This window comes from Pituophis catenifer, unplaced genomic scaffold (genome assembly GCF_029215685.1).
Source record: "Pituophis catenifer annectens isolate HBS135680 unplaced genomic scaffold, rPitCat1.0.hap2 SCAF_1, whole genome shotgun sequence".
NCBI classification, from domain to species: Eukaryota; Metazoa; Chordata; class Lepidosauria; order Squamata; family Colubridae; genus Pituophis; species Pituophis catenifer.
The window spans coordinates 177,531,262-177,546,910 of NW_027256881.1; the positions used below are offsets into that span (position 1 = coordinate 177,531,262).

At 35.5% G+C, this 15,649-nt stretch overlaps 1 protein-coding gene across 2 annotated transcripts; it reads left to right on the forward strand.

Annotated features, from left to right (window-relative positions):
• Positions 1–1,869: 1,869 nt before the first annotated feature.
• CMKLR2 (chemerin chemokine-like receptor 2) lies at positions 1,870–13,827 on the forward strand. 2 transcript variants are annotated; one of them, XM_070956798.1, is made up of 3 exons: positions 1,870–1,937; positions 4,513–4,554; positions 11,949–13,827. In XM_070956798.1, exon 3 carries the CDS (start codon positions 11,979–11,981, stop codon positions 13,059–13,061), a length of 1,083 nt encoding a protein of 360 aa, XP_070812899.1. In that variant the 5' UTR covers positions 1,870–1,937; positions 4,513–4,554; positions 11,949–11,978; the 3' UTR covers positions 13,062–13,827. The 2 variants fall into 2 exon arrangements, with proteins under 2 accessions (XP_070812899.1, XP_070812898.1); XM_070956797.1 differs by lacking the exon at positions 1,870–1,937 and adding an exon at positions 2,012–2,191.
• Positions 13,828–15,649: the final 1,822 nt, after the last annotated feature.

The following is a 15,649-nucleotide window of genomic DNA, read 5'->3' on the forward strand; positions in this document are numbered from 1 at the left end:
CAAACTGATGATTTGTAAGATATCCATACAACTTTTTTCTTTTATTCAGAATATCATATTGAATGCTTCAGCACTGTTTTTTCTAAAGAGGCCAGGGAAGAGGAAATTAAAATAATCCCTGCAACAAGTGCAAAGAATTGTGATGATGAAAAAAAATAATTAGAACAGCAGAAGAGGTTTAACTTTCTACCAAGGAGCCATCTGTTCTACTAGGTAAGTGGGTTTTAAATTTAATAAGTTTAAATTTAATATATGTTAATTTAGACTCTGTACTCAGTAAGTGTATTGCCCTGGGGGAACATAATCTTTTGATGTTTCTAGGTGGGGAGTAAATCACATTGAGTAAAGTAAGACATATTTCGGAGTAAGCTTGTCTAGAATTGTGCTATCTCTAAGACATTATGAACTAAAACAATCTCAGCTACAATCATAGATATTTTTATTTAAAACCAATTCTCACTGAAGTCAGTTGGGTTTGCTCCTGAATAAATATGTAAAGGATTGCAACTGAAAGATGTGAACATGCATTTGCATTCTCTTTCCCTATTATCTCTTCTGTTGCCAACTTCTGAATCCATAAATCTGTATTTTTTTCTTTATTTTAAAAGATGCTCTACTTGCTGATATATAACTTCATTTATGAACTGCTATGTTAGACCTTTTTTCTATTTTGATGCTACACACACAAACAGTTTGAAAATCCTGCTATTACATGGTAATGATATGATTGATATTCGCATGATGCTGGGTGGGGGAAAGTATATACTGCAAATCTGGGACATGAATTTCCTTTCCTGAAAAATTCACTGATTAATCAGAAACAATGTGGATTTATTCTCGGAAATCTATTTTCCTTTCATTATAAATGCACAGTCTTACTTCTGGAAAGATATAAATAACTAATAGCACTAAAATTTTAAAAGTGATAATCTTTTCTAAATGATGCCTTTTTAAAATATCAGAGTTCGGTCTGGTTCTCTCCCTCACTCTCCTGTTTTCAATGCTTCAGGTTTGGGGTTCACTGATCATGCAACCATTTACCCCTTTTAGGACTTTGCAAAAGTTGTGACTCCAGCTGAAAAGACATTGCAATGTTACAGTAAATAGAATTTGCTGAAAGGTCATGTTGCCAACAGTAGGATTTGAATGACAAACAAATGTTTAATGCATTTAGGTTTGCAATTTTCTTCCAGCTCATTTTGCAGCCCTTTATTATATTGAACATTTATTTTGTTTTAGCTAATATTTTCATTATTGGCAAATATGTTAATACTTGTATTGCTTTTGCAATTTTTATTTTAAAAATAATTTATAGCATTTTTTATATGTGTGTATATACATGTGTGCTCTAGTTAACTGAAAATAATACTTTTTCTGCTTACATCTATACAAGAGGATTATTGTAAACTTGTTGGAATGTAGTTATCAAGGTTGATAAAAATTTGTTCTACCTTATCTTGCCAAGTGGGTGGATTGCGTAAAGCTCAAGATAACATTTTGTGCTTATCATATTAGAAGAGGCTTATTATTTCAAGATTTCATTTTAAACCTTAACTTTGAAAACTCCTTAGCTGTATAGTTTTTTTTAGCTACTTGGTATATTCAATTCTGTGTGTTTTTCTTATTTGATATATGGCTATATATATAGTACAGCCTGACTTTAGTTACAGGATACTAAAACATTTTTGTATCATCTGAATAAGCCTCTTGAAGGTTATTTTTGCTTGTCCATAATTGTTAGGATTGTGTAATTTGCCAGCACCCACCCAATCCCAGGCGAATGCCAACTTTGCCAAAAGAAAAGCTATCCAGATTTCTTTCTGGCAATATAGCATGTTGTGAACTAAGAAGGGCCAGTCTTCTGCTGTTGGAAGAGCTCTAACAGGAACACATTTATTTTTAAACATTTTCCTGGCGTGATACCAGCACCAAAGCAGGTATGTTTGCATTATTTTTGCTGATGTTGTATGTCTCTGTGTTGAGTCATTCAGAAGGATCAAGCATATAGCTGCAGACTGATGCAGTTTAGACAATGGATTATTTTTATGCATAATATCTACAGACACATAACAAAGGAAATGACCATGAAAATGAAGAAAGAAATATATTCACAGGGAAGAGAGATTTCTCCTGAAGATACTTTTATCATAGATTCTAAAGAAAGCAACAGATCATCGGAACTCTGGAAAAAGTAATGTCAACATTTGCAGAAATCGCACCAAGTTATATACATTTGCTTGTTTATATTGCTTTAGAAATTATGAGCTCTTTCAGATCTTGCCTTTGCTTGCTAATATATACCGATATTAAAAAAAATGTAGAACCAATGTTCTGTGTCTTAGGTCTTGAGATCAAGACTATTATATTAGTTGTTTTCAGTCTGTGGGGTGGGGTGGGGGCGGTATGCAGTATGCACTAGTGAATATTTTTGCAGTTAAATCAGATTTTTATGTACGCAAGTGGAGTCCCATTTCAGAAGCAAAATATATAAATTGTGCATTTACAGGAAATTTGTGAGGAATACTCCTGATTGTTAAGTGTTGCATTTACAGCAGAAAATACATTATTATTTCTCAGTGCTGAACTTTGATGAGACCTGTTTGAAACTGGGCTTATTTGAAATTCAGCATAGCCAAGCATATATAGTAACTGGAAAAATTATTTTGCATGTAAACTTTTGTTTTTATTTTTAAAAGACAGTACACTTGATAGATTCTCTGAGAGTGCAGCCTATATTTTGATGTTGATACAGACTATATTTTGATGCATTCTTATTTGAGTAGAGTTCTACTGAATTAAATTACAATGGATCATACTTATACAATTTCTTTTTTAAAAAAGCAGAATTCTGCTCAATAAAATGTGGTGTGAATACATCTAGTATTTGTTTAAGAAGGTGTCCCTTTCTGCTAACAAGCTCCTGGATATTTTAGTTTTCAAATAGTATTAATATATACTTTATTATACACTTCGGTTTCTGTGATTTAAAGAGAAAGTTGATGCAAAGTCCAATCAACATAAGGCATTGTTCACATAATCTAGATCCATTTCAGTCTGGTTTCAAGATGTGATTTAGTACTGAGACAGTTTTGGTAGAGTTTGTTGATGACCCATGATAATCCTAGATAGTCAGGAAAACTCAAGAAGTCAGAGAACATTTTAGTACAGTTCATTGAGTGGACTACTTTCCTTCCAAAAAGAAGAATGCCTAACTCTTTCATCATTTATTATCCATTTTATTACATCTTTATACAAAATAATTACCAGACAGTTTACAATATAGAAGTTTTAAAATCCAGGATTCTTTTTTAAGTCACCAGGTCCGAATGCCATTAAAACAGCCTGAGAATAACTACCATCCTATTTGTAGTAAAGCCATACTTACTTATTTCTGGAATCCCAATAGATGCCATTGTTTAATTGAAGGGACTTGGAGTATACCAACTCTGCAAGATCATATTGGCCAGGCAAATACTATGGGAGACAATCAGTTTTTATTCCATCAAGCTGGCCTAGCCTAAATGGTTTTTAATTGGGATTTTAAATTTTATGGATTTGGGGGTTTTAAATTGGGAAGCTAGTGATTTAATTCTTTTTAATTATCTTAACTTTTGTATTTGTATGTTTTTTAATTTTGGCTGTTCACTGCTCTGAGTCCCTTCTGGGAGAAGGGCGGTATACAAATTAAATATATATATATTTATATATAACCAGGTCCTATGCCACATAGGATTTTATAGATAACAACCAGCACTTTGAACAGCAACTGGAAGCAAACTGGCAACCAGTTCAATTTGAGAAGCAGAAATGTTACATGGGCATTATGAGGCATACCCACCACTGCCCAGACACTACATCCTGGACCAATGGAAGCTTCTGGGTGATCTTCAAGAACTCTGTGTAGAGCTCATTGCAATAATCAAGCCATGAATGGACTAGGGCATGTGTGACTGTCTGAAGCACCTTACAATCTAGAAAAGGATGTAACTGGCAAGCAGCTTAAGCTGTGTTAAAGGCCTTCCTTGCCACATTAAGCAAGAGTTTTGAGTCCAGGAAAACCCCCAAGTTGAATATCACCTTTGAATGGAGACGTATGACCCCATCCAAAGGTCACACTTCTCCATGAAGTAACCCCAAATCTGCATGGCTCAAATACCCACAGCCATTTGATCTTAGTAGGATTGAATGGAAGATGGTTCCTGCTCCCTTTGTTGAAGGGTTAGCAGTGCTACATTGAGGTGTGTGTGTGTGTGTGTGTGTGTGTGTGTGTGTGTGTGTGTGTGATAAAGAGAGAGAGAAAGAGAATTCATCTCCATATGAATACCAAGAGATGGAATGATTCATTTGGCTAGGATTTTCTTGCTGTGGAATAACAGTGCAAAATATGAAGCTATTTCTCATTTTATTGAGGAAGTGCTTCCACCTTTCCTGTTGCTAAAGTGGAATCTGAACAGTGAAAGAAGAAAGAAGCAGACAGGAGAACATAATCTAATGAATTCTATTCTATTTTAGGGAGATTTGCAGGTGCCTTTTCCACCCAGCAGAATTAAAGTGGTAAGTGTCTGTCTGTCTCTCTCACCCCCCCTCCATCTCTCAGTTTCTTTGTATGCTTTTATTTGTTTTAATCTTTGTGATCTCAGACAAAGCCCTTTTCTTTCAGATGAACAGGCTTCAGCAGCTTTGAGTTTTGAGAAGCACTGCTTTTCTCATTTCCACAGATGAGGAACTTGTTGGTTTTCTGTGATGCCATACTAGGGATTGGGGGCAAGTGCTTTCTTGTTTTAAATTATCCTTGAAAATAGAAAGCCAGAACAAGAGACAAAGAGCTGGTGTTCTCTTTATCTCTCTACCAGCTGTCTGAAATAATATGGTTTATTTTACCACACCCTCATTAGCTTCCTTTTATGGAATCTAAATAGGTGAAATTTTCTTAACTTTGCAATAAGATCAGGAGATCAGTTCTTTCTCATTCCCAGATTATCCCCTTTTGTTTGCTATCACAATTAGTGAGCTACAGAGGAAACAACAAAGCAGAGAGGATATAAGGGCCAGAAAAAGGGGAGGGGTGCTAACTTCCTACAAAAGGGAAGCTCTGGATGTTGTGAAGACTGAAAAACATTTGGAATATGGTTTAAAAGAGAAGTTGTGTCATTATCAGCATCTTTTTTTTTATTTGTAGCTGATTCCCTGCTTGAATGTTCTATAACTTGCAGAGTAATCATTAAAAATAACAAAAGTGTCCTCCTTGCAAGAAGCTGCACTAACAAGGTATCCTTTGCCTGCTTATCCTTTACCACTTATTGTGAGACAAATCCGATTGTGGGTGGGAATAGAATATAGAATATTATTGGAAGGGACCTTGGAAGTCTTTTAGACCAACCCCCTGCTTAAGCAGGAAACCCTATTCCATTTCAGTCAAGTGACTGTCCAGTCTCTTCTTAAAAGCCTCCAGTGATGGAGCACCTACAACTTCTGAAGGCAAGTTGTTCCATGAGTTGATTGCACTCACTGTTAGGAAATTTCTCCTTAGATCTAGGTTGCTTTTCTACTTGGTCAGTTTCCATCAATTGTTTCTTGTCTTGCCTTTTGGTGCTTTGGAAAATAGTGTGATCTCCTCTAGGAGTCCCTCAAATATTGGAACACTGCTATCATTTCTTCCCTAGTCCTTCTTTTCATTAGACTAAGACATACCCAATTCCTGTAACTGTTTTTCATATGTTGTAGCCTCCAGTCCCCTAATCATTCTTGTTGCTCTTCTCTGCACTGTTTCCAGAGTCTCAACATCTTTTTTATATCCTTCACTAAGCTCTATTATAATGCTATATAATTATAATGCTCTATTTACAATTTATAATATTTAATTTAAATTTATAAATTTACAGTCCCCTAAGTTGCTTCAAGCTTTGCTTTCATTATTCTTAGCTACAGTGCTTTATGGGCCATCTAGTTATTACTTTCATCTTTTGGTCACTATTATAGAATTTATCTTCTTTTCATCCATGTTATTCTCATGACAGAAAGAACCAGAATAATGATTATGTTAGATTAGGTTTAGCTTCATACATACATACCCATCACACTGTTCTCTTTCAGGATAAGCAACTTTATGCAACGCACAGAAATTAAGTTAGAAATTGTAAGTCAAAGACATTAAAATATAAAATAAAAAAGGAAATGTAGCTAAATCTAATTTTTATCAACATGATTCACTTTATCTTTCCATATATACTTTTCTACTCTTGTCAATCATTTTTGCTTTCTCCATATGCATACAGCTTTTTTTATGTTGCCTTTTTATTCTTAAACTTTCACATATATTTTTAAAAATTTCCATTGTGTGCAACCATAATTTTCTCACTCTTCTCTTTCAGTGCATTTGCTCTTCCTATATTTGTTCTACAATTCACTTTCCATTCTGTCTGCATGACCAAACCATCTCAATGTACTTTTCTCATCTCACTCATTTACTTTGATATTCAGTTTCACATTCATTTAATATTAATTCATTCTTGATTTGATCTCATTTTACCACAAACAATTTTCAGTAACCCATTCTAAGTGCACCCAATTTTTAAGTCCCCCACTCTTACTTCCTTTTAACAAAGTGAGGAAACACGCTCCCTTATGCACTGCCTTTTCCATTCATTCCTATATAGATCCCTCATAAGTTTTATCTATCCATTTTCCTATCTTTAATGAACATTCTAATTACATACTAAGTGTGTCACCATTTATATTTGACTTGCAATTGTATGCTCTGTATTCCTTGTCAAACACAATTACTTTAGTACTTGATTCTCAAGCAGGAAAGCATCTTGCTATTTTTGAAGGTTTACCAGTTCTTTAATTTACTCTAACTTTTAAGAATTACTTCCATTGATTGCCAGTTGTGACTAGAATATATCAATACTTTAGGGATTGTAGCTTGAATTTGTTTAATCTAAATTGGTAGATTTCTGATAAGGGGCTCATATATCCCACTAGCAATTTTTAAAATATACAGTGGGGAAAAAAAAAAGAATTAAAATTTAGCCCAATTAATAAACATAGACTTACTTTACCAGGACAAGAAAGCAACACCACAATGAATTGTCTTCCCTTAAAAGTGATCCTCCATTTAATAGCCAAAAGAAATGTAGATAGTTTATTTACTATGGTGTTCCTCATACATTAGACTCATGCCCTAGTATACACAAGCCCAAATGAAGCAAACCGAGGCAGAAGAAGATCATTTAATTACGATTTATTCAGAATGTTCTAATAAAAAGGAGTCCTTTTCAAAGAGGGAACTCCAAGGCCCAACTTATATTTTCTGTTATAGTTAGGGCATCAAGGGAAATTACAAAAGAAAAGTTGATTGCTTGCAGTTTAGGAATATTAGAAAGTATAATTCAATCAATCTATTCATACATCCAGTAACAGAGGAAAGAATTTTCTACATTCCAGTATACAATGATTTGATAAACTATTAACATAATTTAAAAAGAAAAATAAATTAAAATAAAGAAGAAGCCCTGAACCAAATTTTACTTCAGCATTAGAATATCTATCAGTTTGCATTATCCAAAATTTGAATGCACTCCAACTGCCTAGGATAGTGCTTTATATCTATAAGATTGTGCCTAATGGAATTCTTTTCTCAAATATCAGATATTTGGAAATGTGTAGGAAAATATAGGGAAAACCACATGAGAAAATAATGTGCATATTTGTGTTTATATATATGCATTTATATATGTATATTTGTGATCCAAATGCCTTGGGGCTAAAACATTGAAGATATAGACAAAATGGCAACAAGTCGGAGCTTCTTGCTAAGAACAGCGAATATTTTTTATTTAAAGTGACCAGTCAACTTTATTTTCACTGAAAATAACATTTATTAATTCTGACCCTAAAATTGTTTCCAACTGCAGCTGTTTAAATGACTTGCTCATTTTTTTTCATGACTCATATGGGTGGTGCTGGTGCTTTGCGTAGAATTCATCCTCTTGGGAAGAATTACATGATATAGCTTGCATCCTGGACAAAATGTCACATTTTGAAAATATTTTCAAAAGTTATCTTTACCACAAAGCCATATACCCTCTTTGCTAAACAACATTCTTTAGCTTAATGCTAACATTTGAAAGAAAAAGTTTAATCTTCCATTTGGTTAGAAGATGCAGATAATGCAAGCTCAGTCTTAAAGCCAATATTGAGGAGAACAGATGAAGGAAAGAAAAACTGGAGATGAATGGGGAAAGTTGGCATTTGACATCCTTGGTGTCTTTAAATATGTTGAGGTAGGACTCCCATTTATCCCACTGATATGGATATGACCGTGCTGGCTTGGGATGATAACAATAGCAGAATAATGCATTTAGAGTCTAGGCTAAGTAAGATAGATTCACAGATGATAGCACTGGTATATTATATATAAATTTTATATTAATTCCATCTATATAACTGAGGAGATGTTCAAGAATACAGTTTCCAAAAGCACAGCCATTTTATGATCTTGGAGGGTCACAGAAATGAAACAGGATCATATACAAATGATGTGGACTAAAAAATCCATAGTTGCACTGCTGGTGAGATTATGGACTTCTGTGTTAAGTCAAAGACAGGATCAGCACAATGTTCAGAAATCTTTGTTCATTGAGATGCTGCATTTTCACTTAAATAAAGGCAAGGACTGCCACACTTTTCTAAGCCAGCAAGTGTGCTTCTTTCTTTGCTCTTGCTCACCTTCTCAGTGGTACTGATGGAGGATTTGCAGTAGTTTGCAAGTTGGTGGTCAGTCTTGCTTGTTCTTTGTGCTTCAGGAAAGCTCCTTTTCCCCCTATGGACCAAAAAAGTGCTACTCGTACTTAAAATTATTAAAAAATCACCAATTGTGCATGTATCTGTTTGCCCAGGAGAAGCCTGGTGGGGAGGGGGGAGAGGAGATTAGTGATGTTATCAGCATCAACTAGGCTATTCTGTGCATTGCTTCTACTGCAAATTTGCAAAACCTGTAAGTTTATTGCTATGGGGGAAAAAAAGTCTGTTCCATGAATCAAAGAGAGAACATTTTAAAATAGCCCTATTTCTCAAATTAAGCTTTGTTTGCAACTGAAGTTAATATTGGCAGTGTGAAGAAATCTTCTAGTGGTGTTAATAGAATGGAGCAGGAGTGACAGGACCACAGAATAGAGGTTAAATTTCTCCCTGTGTGTTCCTGTGACTTGATCTGGCTAATTCCCTTCTTCACAATGTTGTCACTGTTCATTTAAATTAGTAACAGTATTGATTGCTTCAGCCACTAAGGCTGATAAACTCAGAGCATTATAACCACTTGGACTTCTGGAATGATTTTTATTGTAAATTGACGAAATCTTGAAAGTCTTCAAAAGCAGTTTTCCAGATCAAGTTTTATTTGGTGTAACAAAGGCTAAGCTACTCTTAAGTTGATTATGTTTCCTACCTTCCTCTGTAATGGTCCTCCTCTTTGTTCTCAGAATCTGCTATATGTTCAGTCACACAGTAATGCATTCTGCCCAGCCTAAAGGCAGGTACTGATTAAAAAAAACACACACCTATTCAGTTTGTGGCATGTTTGTTAAAAAGGAGAAAGGGGAGAAAAAAAGTTAAATGTAATTATTCACTTCACTTGACTTTTTTCTTCAGGGCATTAAAAGTCAGAATCAAGTCAGGTGATTTAACCAGCTGAGTTGAACAGCAGACATGCTAAAAATATGTTCCTCTTATGTGGGGATCTTTTATCACCAGGCTATATTCATAATGCAGACCAATGTACTGTAAGTAATATCTAAAATCTTGCCACTGTGAATAAAATGAAAGTATGTCAAGCTGGTTTTATTATTGATGTTTCCAACATAATTTACAAAATTGCCCCATAAAGTGTTCCTCTCAATTCAGCAAGCTGTTCTTGCACATGCTGTTCTAAGTACATCTGCATTGCATGTTTTGATTATTTAGCAATGAAGTTAATTAAACTTAATGAGGTTGAGTGGCATATGGAAATTTTCAGTTGTATGTCTCTAAATGCTTTCAGTGGGATGCATGACATCTCAAAAGCTGTCCTTCAGCTTCATCATTGAATTGGTTTTATTTCCCAGATAGTTTGCATAAAGTTGCAACCTAAACAAATAGAAGAGGATTCTTACAATTTAAAAACATATACTTCCATTGTATACAAATACAAATTATTTTAGGGATGGGAGCAACTGTGTTAAAGCGAGCAAAGCTGTAGCTCCTTTCTATGTTATGGTTGTACTTATGGAAAGCGTGTTTTGTTTTCATATATGCCCTGTGATTTTAAAATTAAGAAAACCGTTTCTTCCACCCTGTGGTCTTCCGATTAAAAACATACATATTGTGTCAAAATGCATACCAAATTGTTTGGGTAAAGGTGCCCATAATGGCCATACATCAGAATAAAAGGGATTAGGAGATGAGGCACCATTCACAGTGGGAATAAATAAATGCATGTTATTTTCCCTGAAAAGTCTCCAGTATAGAAAAGGTGATATTTGGTTATAGCCTTTAAAAAGATATTGTAAATGGTTAACTTATGTTTTAATGACATTGTCGCCCTGAGTCTCCGGAGAAAGGCGGCATATAAATTGAATTAATAAATAAAATGTGTTCATAAAATATCAAACATGAATGTTTCATAGCATTTTAATAAAGAAACATCTCTTCTTAATATATTGTTTTATTTTCCCAGATGGTAAAGAATTTCTATTTTAAACAACGTTGCTTTCTGACCATTTCAGTGTTTTTCCATGCTTTATCCCTTTCAATTTCTCTTATAGGTTTTTGTAGGACAGCATCCTGAGGTATTGACTCAAACACTTTTAACAAACAATAGCCAGCCAAGCTTCCCAACCCTTAAGAAGTGCTATGTTTTTCCATCTTGCCATTTTTAGTGCAGGGGTTTCAATAGTGCAATTCTGCTTTTCCATATACATTGTTGTGGTTTTGAATCAGTTTTTTGACTCCTGGACAAGTCCCTGCACTAAAAATGGCAAGATTCCAGAAGTGCTTTGTCATTGCCTCCTTCCTAGGGCTTAGAGAAAATAACTGGCCCAAGGTAATCCAGCTGGCTTTGTGCCCAAGGTGGGACTAGAACTCACAATCTCCTGGTTTCTAGCCTAATGTCTTAACCACAACACATATTTTACAGAAAGGATGGACTTTCTTATGCAAAGCTGTATTCTGCTTAATGATACTTTGTGAATCTCTCAGAAGTGGCTCAATTTATATCTCACACCAACTCACAGATCAAGAAATAGAAACTACAAGCTGCATTCACACATCATGTTATATCAGACCAAATAAAGTACATTATGACTGGTTTAGTGGATGTGTGAACCCTGTCAACATTACAGAGAACATTAAGGGGAAAAGCACTGAAAGGAGAGATAGGCAGATTCTGTGACAGCTATTCCCAGTCTGTTTTTTTTATTTCTTTTTTTTTCTCCAGATACAATGGATTACAACATTCATTTATAGAAGTGTCAATGAGATGCAAAGCAAAGTGTTTCTGGGAAATATATACAATGATGATAACAATAACAACAATAATAATTCAAATCATAAGCAGAAGTCACTATAGGCTCTTTCCTCAATTGGACTCATGCTTCCAAGGTACAAGAAATCTTAATTGTCCTTGGACAAAACATTAGATACAATCATGAACATGAGGTGGTCTAAATGAACTGTATCCTGTATTGTTATGTTGGTTACAGTTGGTGCAATGATACCTTGCTGTTTCCTGATACACTACATTACCCTATTTCTTTTAAATAAGACTCCATCTACCATGCAGATCAATATTTGAAAACTGCTGTACAAGATTGAATAACTGAGCAGCATTTGTGGGCCTATATATACCAGCAAGTTGGTTGAAAGTACCACTGTTATACTTGTAACTACCTGCTCTATCCCTTTTCCTCCAGATCTAAGTTCCTAGGAGACAGAGTGTGGTCATGTCATCAGCTGACTTCCTGTACCAAGATAACTTTACTGAATACTTTGGAGATTATGAGGAAGATGAGCCACTTCAGGCCCAGGCCCACCTCAGTCATGCACGAATTGCTTCTCTTGTGCTACAGATGATGGCTTTTCTCTTAGGAGTACCTGGCAATGCAATAGTTATTTGGATCATGGGCTTCAAATGGAATAAGACAGTTACATCCATCTGGTTCCTCAACTTGGCAATTGCAGACTTAATATTTGTTTTGTTCTTGCCCCTATATATTGCATACATCATCATGGGCTTCCACTGGCCTTTTGGGAAATGGCTGTGCAAAGCAAATACTTTTATTGCCTTGCTCAACATGTTTGCCAGTGTCTTCTTCCTGACAGCAATCAGCCTTGATCGTTATGTCCATCTGATCCACCCTGCCTTCTCCTATAGGCATCGGACACTTGGGAATGCCTATATCCTAGTTTTACTCATTTGGATTTTGGCTACAGTTCTTGGAAGCCCAGCACTGTATTTCAAAGACACATTTATATTACCCCAAAATGTCACCATATGCTATTACAACTTTCACCAAGATTTGGATATTATTGTATTCAGACACCATACACTTACATGGATAAAGTTCATTTGTGGCTATCTCTTTCCACTCTTAACTATGATTGTTTGTTATTCCTTTCTGTTCAGTCAGGTTAAAAAAAGTACAGTATTAACCTCCAGCAGGCTCTTCTGGACTATCCTTGTGGTGGTGGTGGGTTTTTTTATTTGCTGGACCCCATATCAAATATTTAGCATTCTGGAACTGTCAGCTCATCATAACACCTCTTTACATGATTTGCTTGAAAATGCCATGCCTCTTTCGATTGGCTTTGCCTTCATTAATAGTTGCCTGAACCCTATCCTTTATGTCCTTCTCAGTAAGAAGCTTCCATCCTGCTTTAGTGTGACATTCTCAGAGTTGGCCAAGCACACCCTGTGGGAAGTCAGCCGATCTGCTACAGTGAGTGATCATGGTCAGAATTCCCTGAGTCTGCAGTTGACTGAAGTCCCAGTGATAGAACACCCTCTGGAGGAAATTTTGCAGTGACTGCATCCCTCTTTGTAAACTAAATTAAATTTAGCACTAGATTAACATACAGTATGACTGGATATAAATAAGCACTTATAAGTAGATAAGCTTTTTACAAATTCTGTTAAAATCTCTCATTCTTGACAGAGCTCTGAGAGCATAGATGACTCTTTTGATTCCTGCCTCAACTCTTATCAGTCAAATAGGGATGAACATTGATGCAGCTTAGAACAATGTAAATGTATGGCTAAAGGCCCCAACATATCGCTTGCAGGTATAATAACTCAAAGCTTCTGCAATTAGACTTTTTCATTAATTATCCTTTAGGAGTTATAGGGGAGTAATTTCAGACTGGAAAAGCAGAGCAATATAGAATAATCTTTGCTTCTCTATCAGTTTCAACTTTGTGAACTTTTCTAGGCTGAGGTTAAAAATGTTAGCAAGAGAAGCACATCAAGAAGAAAAAAGACATTTTATAAAAACATAAGATTTTGAAGTACATTCTGTATCATAGTATTGCCTTATTTTTATCATTCCTCAAAAATAAAAAAGGTATCAGTGGGGAACTCGGGGCAGACTAATAGTCCTGTGGTATATATGTATGAGGAAGTGTTATGATAAATATTGTCTCTTATGCTATCTAAAATGCACTGTGTTGCAATATTTATACATATGGTATGGTACTACATTATAGTACTATAGTAACAGAATACTCTATTTACCATGCTTGTAGTACCAATGAAAATGTACAATGTAAGCACAATTTGATCTCTTTTTTTGTTACTGTTGCCTGGATATAGGCATTTACATATATTAAAGCACTTTTCTGTTATTGCTTTCAAGGTGGTACCTGAATTCGTAATCTTGCTTACAAAGTATCTCAATGATTAACACTGCTAGTTATGTTATGTATCACTAGAGCTGCATATAACGTTAACATTTTTCAGGGCAGCCTATGATTAAAATGAAATATTTATACATGAGGTTTGTGGGCCATTAAAAGGTTTACATTCACAGAAATCTATGCAAGTATTTGTATTTTAAGAAGGAAGGAGTATGCTAGTATCTTTTGTAATAAAACAGAAGGAAAATGGTATTTATAAATAAAGGGGGCTTTTAAAGCTCAAAGAATCATAAAATAAAGATAGATGTAATCATAAACATTAGAAAATAATTTACAATGCCACTACAACTCATGATTTTCTTATAGCACAGTGAAATTTCTTTAGATGAAGACCCTCCCCTATTTATTGGATAATTTTTGCCTTTATTCCACATCTGTTGGACCTTTCTTTTGAGGCCATTCCCATACTAATGTTGCTCCTACTATGAAAATGTTCCGATACAATTCAAAACTGTCCTGAAGACATGTTCACCACTATAGAGTTCAAACTACTGAGAACATGCATGAAACATCATTAGTCAGTCAGCAGGTGCCTCCATCTGATCAAAGGAGAATGTGGAGTTTAGCAAGTGTTCTGCTACAAGCTACTCCAGAGCCCAGAACAATATTCCCTCTCTCTTCTACACGTTGAATCAAAGAAATAAAATAAATTGCTGATGCCTTCTTTCCCATCATGCTTTCAGTACATGCATTTGTCTGGCTACAAGCATTAACAGTCAGCTGTTATATCACAATGGTAAAAGAACAGTATTAGGCATTTTACACTTAGATGGTTCTCTCAGTGGTTGAAACGGAGAGAGAAGAGGAGGAGGAGAGACGAACAAGATGCTGAAGCTCTACTGAGAAGAGTTACCTGTGGTCCAAAAGTTAGGGTTAGGTAATATCAGAATTCTGGGCAATGAAAAAGCGGAGCACCCACAAGCTCCGCTGAGACATAACGTGGCAAGCAATACACCAACTTTGTCCGGTTTTAAATAAGCTGCCACTGAGCTGCTTCTCTCCCAGACTCAAACCTTATATGATATCAGAACGAGTTTCAAAATGTGATAAAGCCTTCATGTTTTTTTTTTTTTTAATTTGATTTATATGCCGCCCTTCTCCGAAGACTCAGGGCGGCTTACAATGCGTTAAGCAATAGCCTTCATCCTTTTGTATATTTATACAAAGTCAGCTTATTGCCCCCACAAACTGGGTCCTCATTTCACCTACCTTAGAAAGGATGGAAGGCTGAGTCAACCTTGAGCCTTGGCGAGATTCGAACCCTGCAGTAATTGCAGGCAGCTGGTCTTAATAAGCTTAATAACAGGGTGCCTTAACCCCTGTACTACCAAGGCTGGAAGAGCCCTTCTTTTGTTCACTAGTAATTTGCTTACTTGGCAACTCTTTCTTCAGTAGGTGCCACACATACAAAAAGGGATAGAAATTTGATCTATCATATCAACTCTTCTTTTTACCACCCTCTTGCAGGTGATCCATGTGCTCTTTGCCTCTTGGCTTTTTTGCAGGAAGAATAGAAGAGGTATTGATTTCATCAGGACTTCATGCTTAGGATTGCATCCTATAGGACCAGAACCGTATTTCCATCCCATTTGTAAAAATAATTTTTATGTGTGTATTTTTTCCGCATTTTATTTCATGGAGAAGCATGGTAGAAAATGTCTGGAAATTTCCATTGTTAACCAAATCACTGCAGTTGTTAAGG

Coding starts and splice junctions, on each gene's coding strand:
- CMKLR2 (XM_070956798.1), top strand. CDS start 11,979: ATGTCATCAGCTGACTTCCTGTACCAAGATAACTTTACTGAATACTTT.